Here is a 26,543-nt window from a genome sequence, read left to right on the forward strand (position 1 = left end):
CTGGGAGTCAGAGGACCTGGGTTCTAATCCTGACTTGGCCACTTGCCTGCTATGACTTTGGGCAAGTGACTTTACACCTTGTGCCTCCGTTTCTTCATTGGTATAATAGGGATTAAATCCTCCTCCCTCCTACTTAAATTGTGAACCCCAGAGACTGTGTCTGACCTGGTTATCTTATATTTACCCTGTTGCTTATTACAATGCTTGGCACACTGTAAGCTTTTCACTTAAGCCACCATCCTTCTTAGAAGACATCCTTCCCACCCAATGTCGGGAAAAGTGGTTTTGTCTTTCCTTGGGAGGCTCCAGTTACCGTTTGGAGTTCTGAGAGTAGCCAAGGCATCTCCAAAGTGATAAAATGGAAAAAAAAAAACCCAAACCCTTCTTATCACGGATGGCAAGCACATGGCATCGATCACAGTAGCTTCAAAGGGTTTGGATGAGTTTGTAAATGAGAGGCCTTCAATGAGTGATTAGAGGCAACCTTAGGAATTAGAATATTAATAATCATGAGGGCCAGAGACACAGGCAGCATCGAAATGTTCCTTCAAATATAATGTTGCTGTTGTCAGAATAGTCTTAGTAGTAACAATGGTATTTACCGAACACCTACTGAACCCTGTACCAACAGCTCAAGAACCAATCGATCAGCAGTATTTATTGATCGCTTACTGTGTGCAGAACACTGTACTAGGCACTTACAAAAGTACAGGTAGCTGCAGTGCCTTCCCACAAGGAGTTCATAGCCTTCGGGGGAACAGACATTCAAATAAATTACAGGTAGGGAAATAGTAGAGTATAAGAATATTTACATAAGTGCCGTGGTGCTGGGATGAGGTTTGAATGCAAAAGAAGCACAATCTCTACCCATGATCTCTGCTTATACTGCTGATCCTGAGGTATATTTCCTGCCCCAAGATGGAATTTCTTCATTTTTTTCTGCATTAGCATGGGTTGATTTTTTTTTTTAAGGTAGGTGCACTAAATGGGTATCCGTGTTATTTGGAGTGACTACTGGTCTGGTAGCGAACACCCCAATAGTCTGAACACAATGAACTATTCAGCAGTGTATATTTAGAAGAAAAAAAGGATGTGCCCCTTAAGCACCACTCTTATTTAGTCACTTGTCTCAGACCCTTGGACACACTGCTTTTGGCAGAAGACATTCAGATGTGTGCAGCTCAAGAGTTGTTTGCTAAATAGACGAGTTTAGCGGTGGCATCATTATTAGCCCCTCTGCTGTCTGACTAGCCCTAGCCCCACCTTGTGATGGGGTTTATGTTTTCACTAAATAACAAAAGGAAACCAAATGTATCTGAAGTGGAAAAAAAATAAAGATCCTTAGCCGTTCGTTAGTCCTTAAATAGATTAAATACACAACACTAGAGAACACAGTGTGTATGTGCACAAATTCTATATTGTTCATTATGTATATTAAAGTGTGACTCTCCCTCTAGACTGCAAGCTCGTTGTGGGCACAGGACATATCTATCAACTGTTATATTCTTCCACATGCTTAGTACAATGTTCTGCATACAGTAAGCGCTCAATAAATACCACTGATTAATTGTACTACTTTGAATTAGGTGTGTGTTTTGTTTCTTCTCCATATCATAAATGGCTGTATCCTGAGGTTTATTTTCCCATAGAAGTACCTGTTGAAAATTGGAATTCACTTCCTGAGATTCTGGAGCCTTTACATGTGTGTTCTGTAAAATTGAACCTCACTAAACTATTATATGTTCTATATCACAGTAGACAAAATACCATATCACAGTGTGATGATTAGCAGTCTTTACAGGAGCCTGCGGCAGTAGAAGATTGCTCCGTTGCCTGTGGTAGTGAGATAGAGGGAAAAATTAGTCCGATTAAGGTGCAACCGTAGCTTCCTTTTTTCCTTTCTCCCACAATCATTTTTAAAAAGTTCACCTGCTTTCTTGAAGACTAATGCAAGAATACTTTATCCTAAAATCTTAGCTGGTAGATGACGCTCTGATTCTAGTCCCAGTGGCCGCCATAACAACTTATTCCACTTCATAAAGCGGCTTGGAGTAGGTGAAGTCCCTCTGAACATTCCTCTACCCCTTTATACTCCTTTCTCCCACAGTCATTTTTGAAAAGTTCATCTGCTTTCTGGACAGCTAATGCAAGAATATTTTATCCCAAAGTTTCAGCTGGTAGATGGCGCTCCGATTCTAGTCATAGTGGCAGTCAGTCATAACAACTTCTTCCACCTCCGCCTCCCGGGAGCAGAGGTTTCTCCCTTTCATTCTCAAGCAGCATGAGAGCCGAGGGAGGGAGAGGAACAGAGATTTAGACTGCTTTTTCTACCCTGTCGCCATTCGCCGCTGCTTTCGGATAGAGCGGGGAAGCCGGCCTCCAGTTGGTGTTCTGAAACAGACAGGGCGGGAGGGGAATTGAATTCCTTTCAATGAATGGACATCATGTCATACTTATTTTAAGGATGTGCAAATATGAAAATACTATTTTAGCGCCTGGTCAGGCATATAGCTGCCTATGGATTTGATTTGTGTAGGTCGAGGACCGTCACATATCGGTGCGTAATTTTCTGCCTGAAAATGAAGACTCGCTTTATGCTTCTGGAACTGAACTTGATAAAGGATTTCTAGGGAAATAATTCATAAAAGGAATGGAGTGCCTCCCAGGCCTGTGATTAGTTGTGTCTGTCAGTCCTATATTTATGGTCTGCAGCTGTTAGTTGCTCCATGTAAGTTTCAGCCTGCACCGAGTGGAGTGGGTGGTTATGGAACTAGAAAAAACTCTGAGAAGGAACATCCAGAAAAGGTGCTAAGGACTGTGGTCCCACTGCTCAAACCAGTGCTTTAGATGGTAATATCTTATCAGTCTTTCAAATGCATAATTTAAACATTTTAATGTATTTAGCATATATTTTATTCAACATAGGATAATAGGAGCCGAAGAATCTGAAACTTATCAGTTACCTATATTTACGCACATGTTTGTGCAATATCAAGTAATAGATTTGTTTAGTCATCTTAAAACTAAGACATCGGTAAGTGGGTAAATTTGATTAGAAGTTGTGGGCTCATATTAAACAAGAATCCCCTCATTTTTTTATCGACTTGTAAATTAATACTTATTCTACCTAGTTGCATGTGTATTATATCGATGATGTCAAAGGTGTCATTTTGATTTATTGCAAAAATTGGTTTTCATATAGTGAGGGGGATTAATGGACTTGTCAATGAATGAATATAATTTGCTCCTCGGCAAGCTCTAACCTTTGAGGGCTCCTTTTAAGTGGTGGGACTTGCCTCATGCCCCTGGAAACTACATCTGCAGTCAAAAGTTGGGGGGAAAGCGTTTGCCCCGTGTAACCAGAGGTGGAGAATGGTTTAGAATCTTGGAAAAATATTCTCTTCTCATTATAATCCAGGGATTAAAAGTTGAATTCAAAGGAATGCTCTCTTGCTTTTTTTGGCAAAGCTAAGCGGTGCGCTGGAACAAATGCCTAAGCAATTTCAAGTGTGGTGGGAGCTGTTTATGTCACAAGTAAAATTAGATGTGTCTGTTGCCAGTGGAAGGGGATGAAATGTAAGACGTGGCCAAACATGTGAATACATTTTCTTCCAATGATAGTTGGCTTGGCCCAAAATATCCTCCACTCCAGTTTTGAAAGTGGTGGAAAAGTTACACACAGTCTCTCTGGAGGAGACCAAGCAGCTTGTAGTTAGTTCGGCAGTGCCCTTTTTGAAAAACACATCCGAGGTAAGTTTTCCAGTTGCTTTAGTTAATAATTTCTCATAACTTTTTGAAATGTATGGAAATGAGTTATATGAAGTACCAAGAGTAAAATTTTCAAATCTCTTTAGTGAATTTCTCCCAGCTTTTGAAGTGTAAGGAAATGTGTGTTCTGAAGTACCAAGATTAAAAGAGGCTTGGTGTAATTTGTTAATGTGAAGCCTTTATAATAGGATTTCTTTGCGGAGTCCCTTAACAAAGAACTTTCTAACAAATTCATCCAGATGTAAAGAAAAAAATGATCATTTAGCAGCGTATTCATGATTTTTTTCCAAGTAGTTGCTTCTGATGTTATTTAGATGACTGTGACCGAGATTTTTAAGTATGATTCTATGTCAGTTTAACGGCGAACGTCTCTCTTATGTGGGATTTTTATTTTTGTAACTGGCCTATCAAAAAGGCATGATCCGTAAAAGAGAATCATTGGTTTTCCCCTTGAGCTTCTTCCTCTTCCCTCAGCCTGCCGATGGGCTGCGTGCCCTATGTCTCGGGGAGGGTGAAGCCAGAGTGAACTTGTCAGTGCCATTTTCTGGGTTAGCTGGCCGGAGAGCCCCCGATTGAGGAGAGATCAGCTTGGGGAGTGGGGTGGGGTGGGAAGCTGCCTGTCCCAGACCCAGGCATGAAGGCAGAGGATGACCCGCCTCAGCTGCCAGCCCCGAATCAGACGGCAACCTGCCGTTTCTCTCCGGGAGCACCCGGTAAACCCTGGCCGACGCCAGGATGGACCAGCCCCTCTTAAAGCTGCAGAAGTTGGCCCCACACGCCTGCCGGCCCCTTCCAGGTGGGACGCAAGATTTCAAGGGAGGTTATAGAAGGCAACATTTAGCTAAGCTGGATGGCTGATGTTCGCCAGAGATAGCAGCTGGAAGACCAAGCTATTGGAAAAGCGAGTTTATTCCAACCCAGTTAAAGATGTTTTCCTAAGTCTATCGGGAACTGTTTTCTTAAATAAATGAGCAAAAAGGTTTCGCTCAATGGTAGTTTGAAATAAATGTTTGGCGAGGGGTTGAAAGGTTAGTTTTGTGGACATTTTATATAAAGGTTAGTGTGTTGTTGTTTTTAAAGACAAGTTGAAAGTGCATATAAAGAGGATGTGGGTTTAATGGTTAGATTCCGTGATTTTCATGAACCCACCTTCCTGGAAGGTCTTGGGTCAGCCTCGTTTTTAAATCATGAAGTCAGCAGTGAAGTGTCATGCAGACAAGCAACTTCATAAACATCCTCTCTCTCTTGCCCTATGAATCTCTAGTGTCCTTTGTTCACACGTATTTTTAAGTAGTAAAATGAAAGTGTTGATTCAGGTAGGAAATATTCACTCAGTAGAATTTATTGAGTGCTTACTGTTTGCAGAGCACTGTACTGAGCGCTTGGGAGAGTACAATGCAACAATAAACAGACACATTCCCAGACCCTGACGGGTGAATGTGCTTGGTCCCACCTGGTCTCTCGCTTTCCCTCCCTCCTCCCCTTTTTCCCGCCTGCCCCCCTGCCCACATTTGGAACGTGCTGACCTGGAAGTGACCCAGAACCCAATTCTGGAGGACATGGTCTGCCCTGCATCCCTGGAAGAGAGATGTGGGCAATGACCGGTCCAGCGTAACTTGCTTCTGGATCCTCCATGCCCTGGAAACTGGGCCGTGACCAGTCTGGTGCCCCGCGAGGGCAGGGTCAGGGATGGGCCACGTTGGTCCCCAGGTTCTTAATGGGTGGAGGGTGCTGAAAGGGGAATCCAGCTGCCACCTGACACCCTGCACTTGCTCTACATTGTTTGGTAAGCACTCGACACGTGAGACTCTGGTGAAAAGAACAGTTTGAAAGGAGTCCGAAAAGGTCAGTCTCGCTCAAACGAAGAACTGAGCGGTCCACATGTCCTCCTAACTTGTAATGCCTCCTGTGTTGCGAAAAGCATTCAGGCATCAGATTCCAGTCCTGAAAGAAGAATGCTGTCCAAGGCAGAAATGTGTCTTGTGCTACTTAGGACACCATGAAAGAGATTCACCTCTATTTTTCTTGGATTTGGTGAGCCCAATAATTGTTCACCTGTTTCAATCATTTTCCTCATGCCTCAGCATTTAAACAAAATAAAATCACAAAATCTTCTCCTTCAAAATATCCAAATCATATATTAGAAGCTAAAACTCCATTGAAATGCTTTTCTTAAGGAACTCAACTTAAGGAACTTTGAGGATTGACTTGATTGCTAACTCCTTATTTTTTAAAAAAGCAAAAAGGTTAGGGTTGTTGTTTTTTTTTAAAGTTGGATATGAAGTTTTTTTCATATCACAAAAACCTTGTTTGTGTAGTCTACCAAAAACAGTGCTGACTGGGTTCAGAGCATTGATATGTTGGTTTTTAAAAATCTTTCAATCAGTGGTACTGATTGAGTTACTGATTGCAGAACACTGTACTTGGAACTTGAGAATCAATCAGTCAGTCAGTGGTACTTATTAAGCACTTACTATGTACAGAGCACTGTACTAAGTGCTTGGGAAAGTACAATACAGGAAGGTTGGTAAACGTTTTCCCTGCCAAAAAGAACTCAGTCTCTAGAGGAGGAGAATGACATTATTTTAAATAAATTACAGATATGTACCGAAGTGCTGTGGGGCCAAGCGTAGGGTGAATATCAAGTGCTTACAGGTACAGATCCAAGTGCTTAGACATCTCAGAGGAAGTAGGGGAAAAGAGGGCTTAATCGTGGAAGGTCTCTTGGATGAGGTGCAATTTTAATAAAGCTTTGAGGGTGGGGATAGAAGTGGTCTGCCTGATATAGTTGACGAGGGAAGAAGTTCCAGGTCAGAGAGAGGACATAGGTGAGGGGTCGCCGATGAGATTGAGGTACAGTGAGTAAATTGGCTTTAGAGGAGTGAAGTGTGTGGCCTGGATTTTAGTAGGAAATCAGGTAAGGTATGAGGCGGTGAGCTGATTGAAAGCTGGTGTTAAGGAATTTCTTTTGGATGTGGAGGTGGACGGCACCTGCTGGAGGTTCTTGAGGAGTGAGGAGATGTGACTGAATTATTTTCAGGGAAATGAAAGTGAAGCAGAGTGAAGTATGGACTGGGGTGGGGTGAGATAGGAGGCAGGGAGGTCAGGGAGGAGGCTGATGCCAAAGGCGAGGCAGGATTTGAAGAGTGCATAAACTAGCATGGTAGCAGTTTGAATGGAGAGGAAAGGGTGCATTGTAGTGATGTTGTGAAGGTAGAGCCTGTAGAATTTGGTGATGATTGCATATGTGGGTTAAATGAAAGTGATGAATCAAGGATAATACCAAAGTTACAGGGTTGTGAGATAGGGAGGAGAGTTGTGTTGTCTACTGATGGGAAAGACAGGAGGAAGAGGACAGGGTTTGGGTAGGAAGGTAAGGAGTTCTGTTTTGTACCTCTTAAGTTTAAGATGTTGGTGGGATAGCCCCATAGAAATGTCCCGAAGGTGGGAGGAAATGTGAGATTGCAGAAAAGGAGTGAGTTCAGACTTCTACATGGAGTTGGTAATTAAAGCTTCGGGAGTGAATGAGTTCTCCAGGGGAGTGGATATAGCTGGAGAATAGAAAGGACTAAGAACTGAGCCTTGAGGGACTCCCCAGTGTTAGAGAGAGAGAGGCAGAGGAGGAGCCTGCGAAAGAAACAGCAAAGGAGAAGTCAGAGACAGGAGGAAAACCAGGACAGGACAGTGTCAGTGAAGACACGGCTGGATAATGTTTCCAGGGGAAACATCCACAGTTTCGAAGGCAGCTGAAAGGTTGAGGAGGATTAGAAAGATGTAGAGGCTTTTGGATTTGGCAAAAGGAGAAACGACTGGACTTGCCAACAGAAGGTAGGGGTGAATCAAAGATTTCCATCTAAGTACCCCGGAGACAGTAAAAATAGAGGTGCCCTCTCTTAGCAGAGATGAGGAAGCTGGAAGATTTGGGGAGGACCCCATTGAGCCCAGTTTTAGATGGTGCACGGTACCTGAGAGTAGCTGATTTGGATGTGAAAGATTGAGATTATTTCATTTTGGACAGTGCGTTTTTAAAACCATATGGCTTATTGATCAAAATAGTTTGAAAATGCTTGGAGAAGTTCCTACCAAAATACCACTATTTTAATGGAACAATATATACATCACAGAGTACATGATTATGCATGAAAAAATTTCATAGACCATAAACCTTTCATATAGTAGTTACAGAGAATGCAATTTTTTAGGTTCTAAAGATTTCACTGGTATTACTATAAAGTGAGATAATGAACCCAAAAATGATGGATCTTGGTATGATTTCCTCAAGTAGTTGAAACATTAATTTCCACATTTGCATTTTTATTAAATTTGAACTGTTTTCTACTCCAGGTGTTTGGAAACTTAAACTTTTGTCCACGGTTCTTGGGGCAAGAATTCAGCTGCCATTACTTGAAAGGGATTATGAAGCATGGCTTGGATTTTATCCTTTTTACTAACCAGGCAAGCACTTTTGTTTTTAGAAAACATAACCCTCCCAGGGCACCAGCTCTGGGTACTCATTTCAGCTTAATTGGAGTTTTATTATCCATCTCCTAGGCTGTGGTTTTCTGGCTCTCACCAGCACTTAAATCAGCAGGACATTTCATGAATAAACTATGAAAAATACAATATACTACGTATAAGTCAATCAGTTACTTAAGCGATGAAGAATTGCTGGGACATACAGTACGTACTCTTCCTACTGCTCTGATGGGGAGCCCCGTTTGGGACACAGATGGCATCTGATCTGATTATCTTGTCCTTGGCACACAGCAGGTGCTTAGTAGTATAACTAAATTGGAAGAAGTATACTTAAATCGTATTGAACAAAAGTCATTAAAGCCTGTGGCTGAGGCCAGAATAGCTCTGGTTCTTTGTTCCGTCATTTCTGTTAAGATTTGTTTTCACAACTGAAAAAGGACTGCAAATACCTCTTTTTGTAATAGAGAGAACAGTAGATAGGGTGGCCATTGACAACTCTCAAAACTAACGGACATGGGTAATGGAACGTGATGTCACACACTGTGTTGGGGACAGAGTGTAACATGATGATGTCATGCTCCATATAGAACAGGGACTCTATCCAACCTAATTATCTCATATCTACCCCACTGCTTAGTTCGGTGTTTGGCACCTAGTAAGCACTTAAAAAAATGCCATTATCATCATTATTGCAGAACTGTACCAACCTTGCCCGAAATTCGCTCCAGTCCCGCCGGATCTGTCTGAGCCCAGTCATCTGTCCATGCAGTCAGATTTGGCAGCTGCAACTGATAGAGAGGGAGGCCAAACCATCAGTGGTATTTACTGAGCGCTTACTGTGCGGAGACCACCATACCAAAGTGCTTGGGAGAGTACAACAGAGTTGGTAGACTTGATTTCTGCCCACAAGGAGCTTTCAGTTTAGTGGCCAGGTACCAAACCTGGACCTAAAGACATCCGATGCAGACCCGAACAGGGGACAGGCCTGCTGAAAAATGGACTGGAATAAAACAAGACCACTGGCCACCGTAAGTCTAGAGACGTCAAACACCGGCGTGTAAATACCATCAGTTACTCCTTCCATTTTCATTTGAAATTCTGATTTTAATGAAAAATCGGGTGACATGCTTGCTCTTAAATTTGCCTGCAATTCCAAATCGGATTCTAAGCCGAAGTTCTTTGTGGTCCGGAAGGCCAGCTGCCCGGCAGTATACATCAATCAGTGGTATTAAATGAGCACTTTCTCTTGGCAAAATACTGTTCTAAGTCCTTGGGAGAGTACAGTAAAGTAAGCAGACACAATCTCTGTCCCCAAGAAACTTACAACCTAGCGGGGGAGACAGTAAAAAATAAATGACAGGTAGGAAAAGCAACTAAGGATAAAGATATGTACAGACTGTAAAATCGTTGTGAGCAGGGAATGTCTGTGATATTGCTATACTGTCCTCCTCTCCCAGGTGCCTAATACAGTGTTCTGCACACAGTAAACACTCAATAAATATGATTAACTGGTTGATAAGTGCTGTAGAGGTGGGGAAAAGGTTGAGTACCCAAGGGCTTATGGGTTAAGGATTCAGTAATTAAAAATAATTATGGTACTTAAGCACCTAATATATGCCAACCACTGTTCTAAGCACTGGAGTAGATACAAGTTAATCAGGTCGGACACTGTCGCCGTCCCACATGGAGCCCACAGTCTAAAGTAGGAGGGAGTAGGATTTAGTCTCCCTTTTACAGATGAGGTAACTGAGGCACAGGAAAGTGAATTGACTTGCCCAAGGTCACACAGCAGTCACATGGTAGAGCCGGGTTTAGAACCCACATCCTCCGACTCCCAAGCCCGTGCCTTTTGCCTCTAAGCCCCGCTGCTTCTTGTAGATGGAAAGAAGGGGAGAGTGGGTATGAAGTGGGAGGGGGTTCCAGGCAGGGAGAGGCCATGCACAAGGGGTCGTTGGCTAGAGTGATGAGAGTGAGGCACAGTGAGTAGGTTGGAATTAGAAGAGCCAAGTGTGCTGGCTGGGTTGTAATGGGAGAAGTGGGAGGATAAATGGCCCTCTCCTTGCTGTTTGAGTGCCTTGAAGCCAATTATGAAGTGTTTCTGCTCGATGTGGAGATGGATGGGCAAGCACTGGAGGCTCTGAGGACACGGCTCTATCCCCTTCCAAACCAATCCCCTGGGCAGTGTGGTCTTGTCTGAAAGCCACGAGCAATCGGGTAAATATGACTGCCTCCAAATTCTTTAATTTCTTGGCATACTTTTCCATCTGCTCTTTCTTGATTAAAGCACCGCCCTTTAAAAGCAGCAAAATGGTTTTGAAGTAAAGTTTTTGTTAACTGCCTATTCAACATTTTGAGGACTTGCATAACACAAAACAAATTTGAATTGCACTACACTGTAAATCCACCTTTATTCTACAAATGCAGACTTTTGTGTCTAAGTCACTTACAGATAGTGTTTCATAGGTAATTGGTACTTAATAATAATAATGTTGGTATTTGTTAAGCGCTTACTATGTGCCGAGCACTGTTCTAAGCGCTGGGGTAGACATAGGGGGTAGACAACATCAGGTTGTCCCACGTGGGGCTCACAGTCTTAATCCCCATTTTACAGATGAGGGAACTGAGGCACAGAGAAGTTAAGTGACTTGCCCACAGTCACACAGCCGACAAGTGGCAGAGCTGGGATTCGAACTCATGAGCCCTGACTCCAAAGCCCGTGCTCTTTCCACTGCGCCACGCTGCTTCTCTAAATCATCCAGAGGTACACAGATCCTCACTATATTTAGGTTAATTTTCAGCAGTGCGAACCTTCTGGAAATGAGACTACGTAGTGTAGGTACACTATGTTGTAGTCGATTCGCGTTGTGATGTAGATATATAAGTTTATGGTCCATTAACGCTTCTTTGACTCCTGTATTTATTCCTGATGAAGCATTTTTTCATCCATGTAAATTAATAGTTTTGACCCTTAGCTAAGGCGCTATTTGAGTCAAACAGAAATAGGCACATTACCAGCCAAACTTGAATTTAATAATTAAAAAAAAGGGGCAAAAGTTCTGGAATCCCTACCCACCAGGCCAGCTAAAGGAACCTTTACCAGCTCCTTTTCCATATGCCCATGAAAACCTGGGAGATCCCAAGATTTCACTGGGACTGAGGTTTGATGCAGTTTTTCCTGGCAACAGAAAAAACTGGAGAGAAAATCAGCGAAAGCTTCAACTGTGTTCTAGCTCAGATCAATCATTGTTACCTCATTGACATTTTAATGGCATCTTGTATTGTTTCTGAAATGGGGGAAATGATGCACGGTATTTCAGTAATGCCCTTGACAGCAACTGTAGAGATGTAGATTATTTTGTAATACAAAGCTTTAAAAGGCGATATAAAAATTCCTTCCATGGTAAATAGTGCCTGCCATATTGTACCCGAAATTGGAAACATGCCAAGGAATATAAAAACCAGGATCCCAGAAGGGTGTTAAAAGACAAGCCACAACCTCACTGCTTGGCTATGGTTGCCCTCAAAAACAGAGGTTCCCCGGAGGCAGCTTGGAAGGACCCCGGCTTCAAGACCCGCCACCGATGTGCTGAAGGGAGTCCAGTCTAGGATGCTTTGACCGTCTCGGACCCTGAACCCACAGTTGGGTTCACAGTCGTTTTCTATTGGAAAAAGTTCCCCGAGGAACCGGGGCAACCTCCGAGGGGAAAGCCAGAGACAAAGAGCCGTCAGTCAACCAGTGGTATTTATGAGAAGCAGCATGGTGTAGTGGATAGAGCACAGGCCTAGGAGTCAGAAGGTCCTGGGTTCTAGTCCCTGCTCTGCCACTTGCCTGCTGTGTGACCTTGGGCAAGACACTTCACTTCTCCATGCCTCAGTTACCTCATCTGTAAAATGGGGATCAAGACAGTGAGCCCCACGTGGGACAGGGACAATGTCCAACCCAATTTGCTTGTCTCCACCCAGCGCTTACAGCAGTGCCTGGCACATAGTAAGTGCTTAACAAATATAATAATAAATCCCATAATAATAATAATAACGGAATTTATTGAATGTGTCCTATGTTCAGACCACTGTACTGTGTGCAGAGCACTGTCCCATGTGCTGTAGGGAGTCAAGCCAGCCGGTGAACGAATGGCTATTTTACCCCCGAGAGAATATTCCAGGTGGGGAGGGGTCCTAAGCTGTAACCAGTGGACCCAGGATTCCCCCATGTGGGCAAGGATTTGTTGGTGCCCAGCCAGGCTGCAGGAAGAATTCTATAATGGGCCGGAGGAATACAGGCTGCTCTTCACTCTGCTTGTTTGGAGCAGAGGAATGTCACGGGGGAGCCCTGGACAGGGCTCCACAGGGGGTGGCGAGGTCTGGTCGGGCCGGCTAGAGCAGGACAGTTTGCGCTTGGGCGGGCCGGACCGGGCAGTGTTTGGGTGCAGACTCCCTTCGGGGAGCCAGAGCAGCACTCGGTTACTTTACATCTTCCAATTGGCCTCTCCTGGCTGGTGCCTCCTCCGTTAAGGCACGGTACAATACTTGCTCTCTGGTATGAAATCAGGCCAGTCAGAAATGGGCCCAGATCAACAAAGGGGGCTAGAAGGAAAGTTAGCTTTGCCACAAGCCGCCTCCGCGTGCAGGGCTCCGGGTCTATTTTTGGAGGTTAGAGACTGCACCAGGCAAGGGCGCCCCTGTGTTCTTCGAGAAGGAGGAGGAGGGTGGCAACTCGGCTCCATAAAAGCTGTGCTAAACAAAATGGAGTTATTTGAGGTTAAACTCTAATCCTTCGGTTAAAAAAAAATTACCCTCCTTAGGAATCAGAATAGAAACTTCTCCGAGAGAAAATTGTATTTTAGATTCAGACGTTCTTGTTAAATGTATCACAGGAATCCAGAGAGTAGAGGACACATCTTGCAGGTACTCACCGTACAGTGGGGTGAGGGCAGTGAAATCCCAAATAATGAGATTTTAATGTTCAGTGAGGAAAAGTGATGGAGATGCAAGTCCCCCATATGGATCCGCCCATGTTTTTTTTAAAATGGAGTCGGGGCAGATTGGGGGGCCGGCCCCCCACTCAGCGGAGAAACCAGAGACAGTCCTGGAGTGGTGGTAGGCAACAGGCCAGACCCGCTTTTTGCCAACTTTCACTGACCTGGAAGTGTGCAGCTAATTGGCATTTAGAGCCTCCCACCGAGGACCATTCAAATACTTGTTCAGCTGATAAATGTCCACCAATAATTTAGCTTTTTGGTTTGGCCAATAGGAATGTGACCGAATTATCTGCGGAGTTGGAAATATCCAGGTAATGGTGATGCAGAGAGGTTATGGGTGTGTTCAGAAAGCCTTTGTTGAGAGGTAACTCTGGGAATAAAGTTCACTATTTTGGAAGAAACTGGGTGAATCCTAGGGTGGTTCTAATCTGAACAAACCCGCAATATAATATACTTCATATTGCATGTGTCGCCTTGGCCATAATCATTGTTTATTTCAATAATCTTTGTTACCCCGCAATTAGCTTTTTTTTTCAAGAATGGGGTTTATTTACCAGGAAACGAGATAAATAGAAAAAAGAATAGGCTCGCGCCCTAAATTCTATGCCAGTAATATGTGTGTGTGTGTGTGTGTGTGTGTGTGTGTGTGTATCTGTCTCTCAAAGTGATAATATATACTTACATGCTACTTAATTGCAAAAATAAGTTATAAATTTAGAAACTTTTAAAGATTGTGTAACATTTTATATAAACTTTTCAAGTAAAAGATCTCTTCTCGAATGACTAAAAAATTCCAGGAGTGGGTGAGCTAAACTCAGTAAATAATTAAAATAACTAGGAAACACCCATCCAGCAAAATACCATTTTTCATGCACCCATGGGAAATGGAAGACTTTCTCCGGGTGGTCCTTAGTTATTTCAATCTGTGTGATTTTCCTATTTCAAAGTACAACCCTTAATGTGGCCAACTTTCACCTCTTCTAGTTGTGTATTTTTAGTCTATGAATAGAACCAGAATTGTCAGCTGATAAAACGCAGCAGGAACTGTTCATTAAAGTGGGTAAGACAGGCATAGTAAAACTTGGTAGCCATGTCATTCAAGTGGAGTTGGGAATCCTATAGAATGGCCCCTCCATATGGGTAATAGAACATGGCAAATTTACCCTGTTTCTTCTATAACACACGTTTTCATTACACCACTTCGATATAACATAATGGAGGAGCTAGGGAACATTTTCCCCACAACATGTTTCTTCTGTTTTAGCACAGTCTACAAGCAGGTAGCTGCAAGTCGGTTCGGTGTAAGAAGAAACAGTTGTGCGCGTCTGTGGTGTCCGTCAGTGCTTCTCAGCTCCTCCCTCTGCCTGAAAGTACCGTATCCTAAAGCATTTAGCATTTCTTTGTGTTTTTGCACCTTTACATTTTTAAATACAGTAAAATATCAAAGGTGACAAGGGTGTGAAACATTTTTTGCTAGTATCTTGAAACCATCCACTCCCTAACCCCTTCATTCCATGGAATTAATGGTTACTATACTGTGATTTTTTTATAATAATAATAATAATAATGGTATTTGTCAAGTGCTTACTATGTACCGAGCACTGTTCTAAGCCCTGGGGTAGATACAAGTTAATCAGGTTGGACACAGTCCCTGTCTCACATGGGGCTCACACTCATCCCCATTTTACAGATGAGGTAAATGAGGCACAGAGAAGTGAAGTGACTTACCCAAGGCTGCACAGCAGACATTTGGTGGAGTCAGGATTAGAACCCAGGCCCTTCTGAATCCCAGGCGCTGGGCTCTCTCCACTGAGCCACAGCATTCCTCCGTCACATGAGATTCTTCAAGATCACATCCCCAGTCTCCTGTGTTAGAGAACTCCCTGAAAGGATGTTTTGGGGCATGTGATGCTTTGCTACTCTTTTAACTTCCCTCTCCCTTCTGTGTCTCCCTTGCACAGAGTTTGTTTTGTCAGCACTTATATACAGATCCAAAATTTATTTATATTAATGTCTGTCTCCCCCAAACATGTTGCACAACTCTCTCATATTGCACTCTTCCAAACGTTTAGTACAATTCTATGCACACAATAAGTGCTTAATAAATAGGATTGATTGATGGGCCCTGAGGGAATTGCTAAACAGGATGGGCTGTCCAAAAATGTGAGAGCTGTGAGTTCCCAGTTTGCTGACCGGGGTCCCTGAGGAGCCTCCCTTTAACTCTCTCAAAAACTAAAGCAGATTTCCTTGCTCCTGAAATTGGTCTTGCCCCATGCCCCAAGTTTGAGGTGAAGCTGACGAGCGTTCTTGATTTTTGGCATACATAAACTTCTCTTGGTTCATTTGTTGACTCAGAAAATAGAGCGCATGTTTTGAATGTTTACTTCACCGAAAATTACTGCACCACCAAGCCATCACGAAATGTAGTTTTTAATGGTTTAGCTAGCTAGACTGGATTTTTCAAGTGTGGGGTTTCCTGGGCGTTGCCTTTGGTCGCATAGATTGTAGTAAAAGTCTCCCTAAATTTATGAGTGATCCAAGTTCCCTGGTAAATCCTGTGGCGCATTTTACTAGAAAAGACTTAAGGTGGCAGCAATTCTACTCAGGTGTCTCCTCCTTATGCTCGGCTGTCAATCGGTCACCAGGACGTATTGAGCGCCCACTGGGAGAGTGCAGCAGAAGCTAAACACTCGCTCCCTGCCCACAAGGAGCTTACAGTCTAATCGGGGAGCCAGGCATAAAATGTGTTGTCAAAGAACAGGGACCGGAGGAAGAGCAGTGATTTATCAGATGGTAAAGGCTATCCATCAAGCTGCTCTTCCTCTTTGATATACTTGAAGTAGTTGATTCCTGAGGTTTATCAGTGAATCCCCACCAAGTTAGTGCACAGAATTTGCGAGTTCTATGAGCCACATAATTCCACCTGTGTTATTATTACCATCTCCAAATACCCAGCACCTTATTATCCCAAGATTTATAAAATTCATTACTAAGCCAGCAAACCCTAACTGCTGTGAAGTGCAACATTTTATTATCCCACATTTTACATTCCCAAATGTATTTATGTGCAGCTATTCCAGTACATCTGGATGCCTTTGAGCCATAAACTACTTCTCAGAGCTCCAGATGGAAAATCATAAATCCAACTCCTGTATTTGTTGTTACACCGACTCACTCTTCAGTTTCTAAACTGGTGCTCGGAAAACTCAAGCCAGCCACGCTTATGGATAGGTATAAGTCCAGGGTGGGGAAGAAAGTTGTAGTATTTTAGCTAAGCCTGATTTATACCAAGCAGATTTCTGTTCTTTAAATTTACAAAGAGAGTTAGAAAGTTGCTAAATTCCAAACTTGATTTCAGTATTTGCTGATAGGTCTAAATTGCCGTCCTGTTGTTGAGATATTGCTGCATTTACAGTCCTTGTTATTAGACCTGCCTGTCTCTTATCTAAAACTCTATTAATATTCATTCATTTAATCATATTTATTGAGCGCTTACTGTGTGCAGAGCACTGTACTAAGCGCTTGGAAAGTACAATTCAGCAATAAAGAGAGACAATCCCTGCCCACAACGGGATCACAGTCTAGAAGGAGGGAGACAGACATCAAAACAAGTGAACAGGCATCAGAAAGAGACCTTAGTATTCAGATTTTATAGAGTACTGCTGTATCACTTGTTTTTCATTTAGGTTTAAAGTTTTTTCAGGAATTTGCATGTTATCTAGTTTATTACCCACAAGGTAGATGTTATAAGCATTGCTTTAGTACTGGTGGTCACACTGGTGTTGGTGCGAGACTTCACTGTTCAGAATCCAGTCTTGCCTGGATGCTGAGTATTCTGTCCCTTGCATAATCTGTGACCTTGGGCAAGTCACTTAACTGTGCCTCAGTTTCCTTCTTTGTAAAATGGGGATTCAGACCTGATCTTCCTCCTATTTAGATTGTGAGCTGCATGTGAGACAAGGGCTGTGTCCGAACTCATTATCTTATATCTATACCAATGCGTGGCACATGGTAAGCACTTAAAGTCCACAGTTACTGTTTTTATTATTCAATTTGGAATGGCACCGAAGGGTCTGTTCTAAATGTGTTTTTGGTAGGTCCAGGTCTCGGCAGTAAAGATGGCTGGACCCTGAGTTGTCTGTGTATTGTCCATTGATGCAATGGGGATTGCTTGATGATCCATTACACCAGTGCACTAAATTAACATGGATAATGTAAATGGGCTTGTCCATTTTGATAGGGAATATGTTAAGAAAAACTTAAAATGTTTCAAAAATGAAAATTGAGCATTTTCAAATGAAGCTAATTTTTAAAAGGTATGGGTATTAATCATGCAAATTAGTAACATTTCCTAAATCCACATTATATATTTTAATTATATACCTTTTTGTGTTCATTAATTCCTGAGAGATGCATTCTCTCTCTCTCTCTCTCCTCCTCCCCCCGGCGTTCCCCTCTCCCACACACCCACATTGAGTAAAGAGTGAAAACTATGGCTGCAAATTTACCTTTTAAGGAAAGAAATATATGTATGATTGTCCTTCACATTCAAAGAACACACTACTGATGATGAAATTCCCCTGTTTAGGGCATATTTGGCCGAAAGGCCAATTGCAGGACCCACAGTCCTGGCCACACCGTGCACACAAAAAGGCATGTTGTCCTTCAGAGAACATGATTACGTGACACTGCATTACATTACATGACAACCTGATTACCCTGTATCTCCCCCAGCGCTTGGAACAGTGCTCTGCACATAGTAAGCGCTTAACAAATGTCAACTAACAAATACTACCCTTGCTCAGCTCTGTGGATACAAAGGGGAACATCCATTGCAAGAACCAGGAAGTGAACACATTTAAGAGCCCCTCAAAAGTCTGGGGAGTTCACTGTTGGCTTACGAATGACAACAGGTCCACAAACTTCCAAGTTTCCATTCACAAGTGAGACTTCCCATCCACAAACTGAGCTGAATAGTGGTAGTTACTGAGGACTCCCTGAATACATTGCCCTGTACTAAGGGCTTAGGAAACAGTGGCAGATTCCCTGCCATCAAGAAACTTACATTCTAATGGGAACAGATGCAACATTTGATAGATTTCCTTTCCTACTTTGAGTTTACCTGGAGTTCAATTTCCTGTTTTCAGCACAATTTTACAAAACATGATTAAATTACATCTTTGTCCCTCTGCTAATTTATCCAGACTCATTAAAAACCCTCTTTGCCAGCCTCCTGCGGAGTGATCCTGTGTCTGTAATAAGCAAGTAGCTTAGAATGCTGACTGAAAATGGATAGGAATATCTGTGCTGTGCAAACCCTTCTCCCCTAAAAAAGACTGGACAGAAAAGCTTAAATTGAAAACTAAACATTTATGTACATAAAATTATCAGACTTCCTTTAGGAAAGCAAGTGTTATCAATTATGATTATTATGTGGGGCTCACAGTCTGTATTGAAGAGAGGAGGATTTAATCCCCATTTTAGAGATGAGGTCATAGGCACAGAGAAGTTAAGCGACTTACCCAAAGTCTCATATCAGGCAAGTGGTGGAGCCGGGATTAGAACCCAGGTGCCCGACTCTCGGACCCATGTTCTTTCCATTACGCCACACGGCTTCCCATTTGCATGTCTTTTTGTATTTATGCTTATAAAGTAGTCATCGGTAAAAAAAAGTCCCTGTTCCATACATTTGTCGTCTCCCGTCTGACAGGATGAAGAAACTGAGGCCCAGAGAGATTAAGTAACTTGTCCTCGGGCACCCTGAAGGCTAGTGGCAAAGCCAGAACTTGAACCCAGCTCTTCTGACTCCCAATTCTATGCTCTTTCCATGGGGCCATTACGTCTCCCTATATTGCTGGAAGAAAAGAATTTCTGAAAACCACAAATTTTTCCTCTAAACCCTTACTGATCCTTAGTTGCGACAGTAGGACTATTAAAATGGAAGTGGAATTTAGCGATAGAATGGTAGTTTAATGAGAGCATGAAGCACTCGTTTGGTGAATTCAGAGCATGGTCTTGTATTTGGGTCATTTTTCGGAGATTTTTAGATTGCTGAAAAAGTGTGAGGATGGCACCGATTCTTGTGTTCCCAGATCTTCCAGGGCTCTGCCTAGGCCACACGGTAGATGCCCGAGGCCATAGCCATCGCCCTGATTCTGGGGCTTTGCCACCCCGCAGAGCTCTTACCTTTCCTGCTGAGGGAGGGGTGGATTGGGTTGATGTGAACAGCATCCTGCACCCCCTTTCTCCTAGCATGCCCACATATGGCCCCTCTCTTCTACCTGCCTTCTTTCTCATCCTTTCCCAGGCCCTCCACAATGCTTGCCTTCAGTGCTGTTCCTCAGAAACACTCATTTTAAGAAAAGTGGCGGGTGTGGACGTCTTGCATCCTTCCCCCACCAGGAACTTCCTTTTAGCACCTTTGGGGTAGCAACAAAAAAGGCGGGAAGAGCCACAGAGGGATGTGGGGATGGAAAAAAACAAAATATTGACTGGCACTCAGGCAAACTGGAGGCAAAGACCCTGCATCATTGCAATCACTTCCATTGGCAATGCATTTGTGAACTGCAGAGAAGCAAAAATAATGATCCTGCTGAGTCAATTTACGTCTCTGCTTTTCATCTTTCTCGTCACTTGCCTCCTCCATCTGAGGGAGCACCCATTTTGTTAGCAGACCTTTTCATTTTAATTGGAAAAAGATCTTTTCTGAAGGTTTAAAGATGCCATTATGGCTAAGTTACGTTAGGCCTTAGGTTTCATCGGCTGTTCTGGCCAGCAGTGTTCAGACTGGGCAGGACAGCGATTTCATATGCTTCAGCTCAATCCATCTCTTGCTGGGGTTCAAAGGGCTCTGGGGATGGGGGAGGAGGAGCCAAGCTCTAATTTTAAATGATCTCAGACAATAATGGAGAAGGTGGTAGATTTATAAATTATTTTCCCAAACCTTTTATTGCTGTAATAAGATTGATGAGTATGTCATAATTCATTGGTAGAAACTTCTTTCATTTCACGTCTCATCAACCAAGCATGCTACTCCATTTTCCAGTATGATTATTAATTCAAAGCTCTCTTGGTCTGAACAGTTTATTTTATAGGTAGAGATCATACAAAGTTCCACTTCCACAAGTGGACTGATTTTAGATTTGAAAAGGCGATTAAATGGCACTGAAGCAAAGTTTATTCAATTTCTCTCTTGCCAGCCCGAACCAGATTTTTGTCCTATGCAGTGAGGAGAGCCTAAAGGTCTGGGGTTTGGGTGGGTTTGATGGAATCCTATGCTAAGTTCCTTATATAAGAACTTGGGTAGGTCAGGGATTTGAACTTCATTTGGGGAAAATGGTGCCTAAAATGTTCAACTACAGAGTCTTTTCTCATGTGTTGGTCAGTGTTGCCTGAGGTATTCCAGAAATGAAATGGCCACCGATTTTTCTTTTCCTGGCAATTTTAATGCTTTAAAACATGAAAGATTAGTGGTGTAAAATGGAGCCAGCAACGATGGATATCTCGGTACCGACCCACTCAAGGCACAGTAATAAGAGCTCTGTGGGGAGGAACTGAACGTCAGCAGAGGGAGAAGCAAAAGCAGCCTGGCCTAGTGGATACAGTCCGGCCCTGGGAGTCAGAAGGACCTGGGTTCTAATCCTGGCTCTGCCACTTGCCTTCTGTGTGACCTTAGGCAAGTCATTTCACTTCTCTGTGTTTCAGTTACCTCATCTGTAAAATGGGGGTGAAGACTGTGAGCCCCAAGTCATTCAATCGTACTTATTGGGACAAGGACAGTTTATATCTACCCCAGTGCGTAGAACAGTGCCTGGCACAAAGTAAGCACGTAACAAATATCATAAAGCGCGGAAGGAGGTGAAGGAAGAGCCAGCAAGAAGTCAGCACTGACTGTTAAAGAAAAGCTCGTCAGCACCACACATGAGCCTAATGCAATATTATTTTGTATTTCTCAAAAAGTGGCTCTTTGTGAGCAAATGCTTCATAAAGGGAGACAAAAAGGCAAAGAGAAAACAGCGCCAGGTGCTCCAAAGAGTAAATATGACAACACACCAAATAATAATAGTAATAATAATGATAATGTTGGTATTTGTTAAGTGCTCACCATGTGCAGAGCACTGTTCTAAGTGCTGGGGTAAATACAGGGTAATCAGGTTGTCCCTCGTGAGGCTCACAGTCTTAATCCCCATTTAACAGATGAGGTAACGGAGGCACAGAGAAGTGAAGTGACTTGCCCACAGTCACACAGCTGACAAGTGGCAGAGCCGGGATTCGAACCCATGACCTCAGAATCCCAAGGCCGTCCTCTTTCCACTGAGCCACGCTGCTTCCCAGTCTTGGGAAGCAGTCAGTTCACTGTGGGTTATGGCAGCAGCTGCATGTGGTTGAGTGCCCTTCTTATGACTGAAATGCAGATGTTGGTGAAAGCTCATCTTCACTGAGGCCTCTTCTTTTGGAAGAACGGAAAAAGAGAGAGTGTTCGTGCTTTAAGGGGGTTGGATTGTGGTAGGAAGTCTTTAAAGCATTTGGGCATTTAAAAAAATTACACTTTGGTTTTAATTAACTGCTTTTTGCCTCAGTTTCCTCATCTGTAAAATGGGGGTTCCATACCTGTTCTCCCTCCTACTCCTCCCTCCTGACCAAGCCCTCATTTCCTCTTCTCCCACTCCCTTCTGTGATGCCCTGATTTGCTTCCTTTGTTCACGCCTCCCTCAGTCCCACAGCACTTAACGTACATACCCGTAATTCATTTATTCAGTCTCCCTGTCTAGACTGTCACCTCGCTGTGGGCAGGGAACACGTCTACCGACTAGGTTATCTTGTTATATTGTACTCTCTCAAATACTTAGTGACTGGCACACAGTAAGTGCCCAGTAAATACTATTGATTGATTACTCAGACTGTGAGCTCCTTCTGGGATAGGGACTGTCCAACCTAATTAAACATCTACCTACCCCAGTGCCTAGAAGAGTCCCTGATACGTAGTCAGGGCTTAACAAATGCAATAACCATGATAATGATGACAGTAATGAAAGGATTTAGCGCTGGATTTGGTTCAAATCCAAAATGGAAAGAATTCATTGTTTTTCTTGACAGTATTTTGAGGTTTCTTACTTCTAGTCAAATATTCATGAAAACCTGGGTAGGTTAAGGTATTAGTAAAATAAATTGCTAGATGAACTGTTTAGGTTGGGAGCTACATATCTGTTTTGCTTAAGCATTGTTAAAAATGCAGTCAAGTCTCTAAGATTAAAACTATCTTTCACATTATTAACTCTCTGGCTTGAATACAGTTGAAGTGAAAATTCCTCTTGACTTTGTTTTTGACCATTTCTTTTCTTATAGGGATTATTAAGGGCATGTTTTGCTATTCTGACAGCCATAGATATATTGTATCTGAAACTATTTCAATCATGAAATTGTGAAAAAAAATATTTTTCTCCCTTTTCTTGTTGCCCTGCCATTTCCTTGTGGTGATATGTTTTGGGGGCATGAGACTACTTTTCCAGGCACAGGTTGGCTCTGTGATATAATTCTTTTACTTTTTAGGAAAACACAATTTTAATGTCTAATAAGTACTTTTTCTTCTTCTGTAGCAGATGGTACGCGAACAATATACTACAACGACACAAGGCACTAACCTAGAGAGGCCAGAGAACCAGTATGTCTACAAAATTGGCATTTATGGCTGGAGAAAGCGTTGCCTCTACCTATTTGTCCTCCTTCTACTTATCATCCTAGTTGTGAATTTTGCTCTGACAATTTGGATTCTTAAAGTGATGTGGTTTTCTCCAGTAAGTGTCTTCTTTTAATTTTCCATTCCATTTCCACTTCATGTTGAACATGTTCTTTCTCTTTTTGGCTTATTGTATCACTTGCCCTGTTTGGAAGGTGTCTTAGGAAGAAATTTGCTTTTACCTTTGCTCAGATGATGCTTTTCAATTCCCCTTAAAGTTTACAGAGAGCAACCATCATCTGTGAGCCTTTTCATTTCCACCTGCATCCACTGTGTTCTGTGTGTGTCTTCCTCGTTTACTAATGATCTGGGAGGCAGCATTATTTAAGAAAAAGAGCCTGGTCCCCAGTGTCAGGAAGTCCAGGTTTTAGTCCAACTCTGTCCCTTGACTGCTGTGTGACCTTGGACAAGACACTCAACTTCTCTGGGCCTCCCTTTTCTCATCTGAGCAAAAAAGGCTTGTTTGTCCTCCCACTTAGACTGGGAGCCCCAGAGGGACTGTGTCCAATTTGATTCTCTCGTATCTATCCCGGTGCTTAGCACAGAGTAAGGGCTTAATATTTACCATCATTATTATCTATAAATGTTGAATAATGTTTTGCTTGAAAAAGACTGCACTGCATTTGAATGAAAGAGTTTTGTTAGGGGATGTCTGCTTCTGTGTATGTCTATCATTTAGCCTTTTAAAATTATTTAGCGTTTAGATGTGACCACTTGCCTATGTTCTTTTATCACTGTAATTCAAATCTTATTTTCTGATCCACTGCTTTTTATAGTCTAAGATTCGACACCTAACTAGTACAGTGCTCTGCACTCAGCAAATGCTAAGAAAATACCATGGATTGATCTATCTCAGGGTTTCTCTGATTCCTGAATTGGCTAAGGGAATTCATGTTGTTCTGGTTTAGACTGAGAAATTATATATTTTCATAAGGACATGGGAGATTTTTCACTGCAGTATGCATGGGCATTTTGTGTAATTTTGTTCATGGTAATTTAAAGGACAACAGGCCTTAAAAATCTTCAAGATAGCACTTTTGTCAGCCAACAAGGAAACACTTCAGTGGATATCAAAGTTAATTTGATACAAATATGCCTTCTGATATGAACAGATGATTTAAATGAGGTCCTTACAAGAAAAGTAACAAAATTTATACGCTCGGCTCCTGCCATGCAATAGTGAGTGTCATTAAAGTGCCAATTAATTTGAGCTGTCTTTTTTATAGTATTACTAAGCACTTACTATGTTTAAAGTACTCTTCTAAGCAGTGGGGTAGATGCAAGTTAGTCGGGTTGGATGCAGCCCCTGTCCCTTAACGGGCTCACAGTGGGTTATATTGTACTCTCCCAAATACTTAGTACAGTGCTCTGCACACGGTAAGCACTCAGTAAATACGATTGAGTGAGTGACTGAGGGAGAAGAGGTGAAGAAACTGAAGCAAAGAGAAGTTAAATGACTTGCCCAAGTTCACCCAGCAAACGAGTGGCAGAGCCGGTATAGGTGCACTGACTTCCAGGCCTTTGCTTTTTCAACTAGGTCATTCTGCTTCTTAGAAAGGTTCTGCTTCTCAAATCACCTCTGTTTAAAAAAGTGAAATATCCAATGTTATTACTTAGTGCAGTGCTCTACACACAATAGACGTTCAATAAATACTACTGATTCATTTAAGGATTAGGTGATTGGGATCGGTGAATTCCCTCCCCAACACCTTACTTCCCCAGCTGTTCAACACATGTAAATGTATTTTATTTAATATCAATATCAGGAGAACCATAAATCTGAAAGGGCTTTATATGAAATTGTGTCTTCTTTAGTATTACGTCTGTAATTTACTCAGAAGATGTTGCACTTGGTTACGGGCCAAAAAATGCAGTAAAATGCAAGATGACCTTTCCCAGAGCTGGCTGTGATAACTAGTAAAGGTTTAAATCAAATATAGGTTTCAGGATTGGCTTTTTCCCATCAAAGACTCAGAGCCATTGTTGGTATCCCAAGCCTACATGAATAGAGCCTTTTTTCTCAGTTCCACAGAATACTGCAAGAACATTTTAGTTGATTATAGTATTTGTACTGTTTCTGAAATGCCACCTACAGAATCTTTTTTGTGAGTTTTATCAGCATTTGCTTAAATATAGTAAAATGTTTAAGTTCATTGTGTTGTTGCTTTATGCAGCTCATTTGAGTGAAGAATATAATAATAGTAATTGTGCAGTGTTCGTTAAGTACTTTACTACGTACTAGGCACTGTAATAAGTGCTAGGGTTGATACAAGATAATCGGGTAAATAATGTCTCTTGCTCACGTGGAGCTCACAGTTTAAGGGAGAGGGAGAAGAGGTATTTCACCCCATTTTACAGATGAGGAGAGTGAAGCTCAGAAAAGTTAAATGACTCACTCAAGATCTCACCACAGACAATTGGCAGAGACAACATTAGAACCCAGGTCCCCTGATTCCCAGGCCTGGTCTTTCTCTACAAGGCCAATATTTTGAATCATTTTATCACAAAAATATAGAATAACTGAAGCAGCTGCTGCCACCTTTCAATGGCCTCTAAGAGTCACACATATACTAGCTGGAATTGGAAGCTCCTCGTGGACAGGGTACATGTCTAGCAACTCTTGTTATACTGTACTCTCCCAAGTGCTTACTGCAGTGCTGTGCACCTAGTATACGCTCGATAAATACCATTCACTGATGCTTCATCCATACCATATTTAAATTCAGATGTTAATTTTGTATTATAATGTGACTAAGTAAATGGCATGTAGATGAATGCAAAACCCCTATTTTTATGCAAAATCTCTGTTGATTTTGGCACTTACTCTTGGCATGAAGCTGCCCTGACATTAAATTCACCTTTTCCCTGTGAAGAGGCTGCTAAAACTAGGTTCTCCCCCAACCCCATTCATCAACCAAGCAGGGGTTCTTTGTAACTTTTGGCTTCCGCAGTGATAGCTAGTATTAAGTCACTGGGTGGATAAATGGAGCTTATCTTTGTGTGCATAAACAGCACTGACATTAGGAGTGCTTGAGTTTTCAGAGTGCTCACAGCCAGCCAATATTTTCCATCAACTCTATGTTACAGCCATCCAGAATCTGACAACTTCTCAGTCAAGGATATGGAAGCAAACCACAGAAAGGGAAAACAAAATGAGACATAACTAATGTTATTACCCCATGCTCCTGTTTAGCGCTCAAGTAGATAATATGACTCAGACTCATCACATTCATTACCAACGCTGATTTTGCTGATCCTCTGCCCCAGCTCCGTTATCGCAGCTAAACGAGCCCACTTACTTGCCAAGCAGGTTCCCCAGAGGGTCATCCAACAAGAGGTACTACAGGAGGAAGTTGTTATAAAAAAAAGTCACTAATCGGACGGCCCTGGGGCCCAACCAGTGACATGATGCATGAGTCTGAGGTCTCCAAGATCTTTCAGGAGAGCAGCCCGGAAGGAGTTCGCTAAAAAATGTCTCCATTAGGTCACCCCACTGTTCCTGTTGTGCTTGTTTCTGATGTCAGTTTTATTTCATTTTTTACAGAGAGACTGTAAATGTTGGCAAAATGGACTGTGAGCCTGGG

General features: G+C 42.5%; 1 protein-coding gene across 3 annotated transcripts in view; it reads left to right on the forward strand.

Annotated features, from left to right (window-relative positions):
- The window catches only part of SGCG (sarcoglycan gamma), a 49,518-nt gene that overhangs the window by 7,385 nt on the left and 15,590 nt on the right, over nt 1-26,543 (forward strand). The window contains exons 1-2 of one of the 3 annotated variants that reach the window (XM_001519169.5): nt 3,676-3,750; nt 22,820-23,017. In XM_001519169.5, coding sequence (XP_001519219.2) covers nt 22,823-23,017 — 195 coding nt within the window. In that variant the 5' untranslated portion in view covers nt 3,676-3,750; nt 22,820-22,822. Of the gene's footprint in view, nt 1-3,675; nt 3,751-22,819; nt 23,018-26,543 lie in introns of those variants that run through there. The other 2 variants (XM_016226769.2, XM_007664096.4) reach the window with 2 other exon arrangements.

Source organism: Ornithorhynchus anatinus, chromosome 20, assembly GCF_004115215.2.
Source record: "Ornithorhynchus anatinus isolate Pmale09 chromosome 20, mOrnAna1.pri.v4, whole genome shotgun sequence".
In the NCBI taxonomy this organism is placed as follows: domain Eukaryota; kingdom Metazoa; phylum Chordata; class Mammalia; order Monotremata; family Ornithorhynchidae; genus Ornithorhynchus; species Ornithorhynchus anatinus.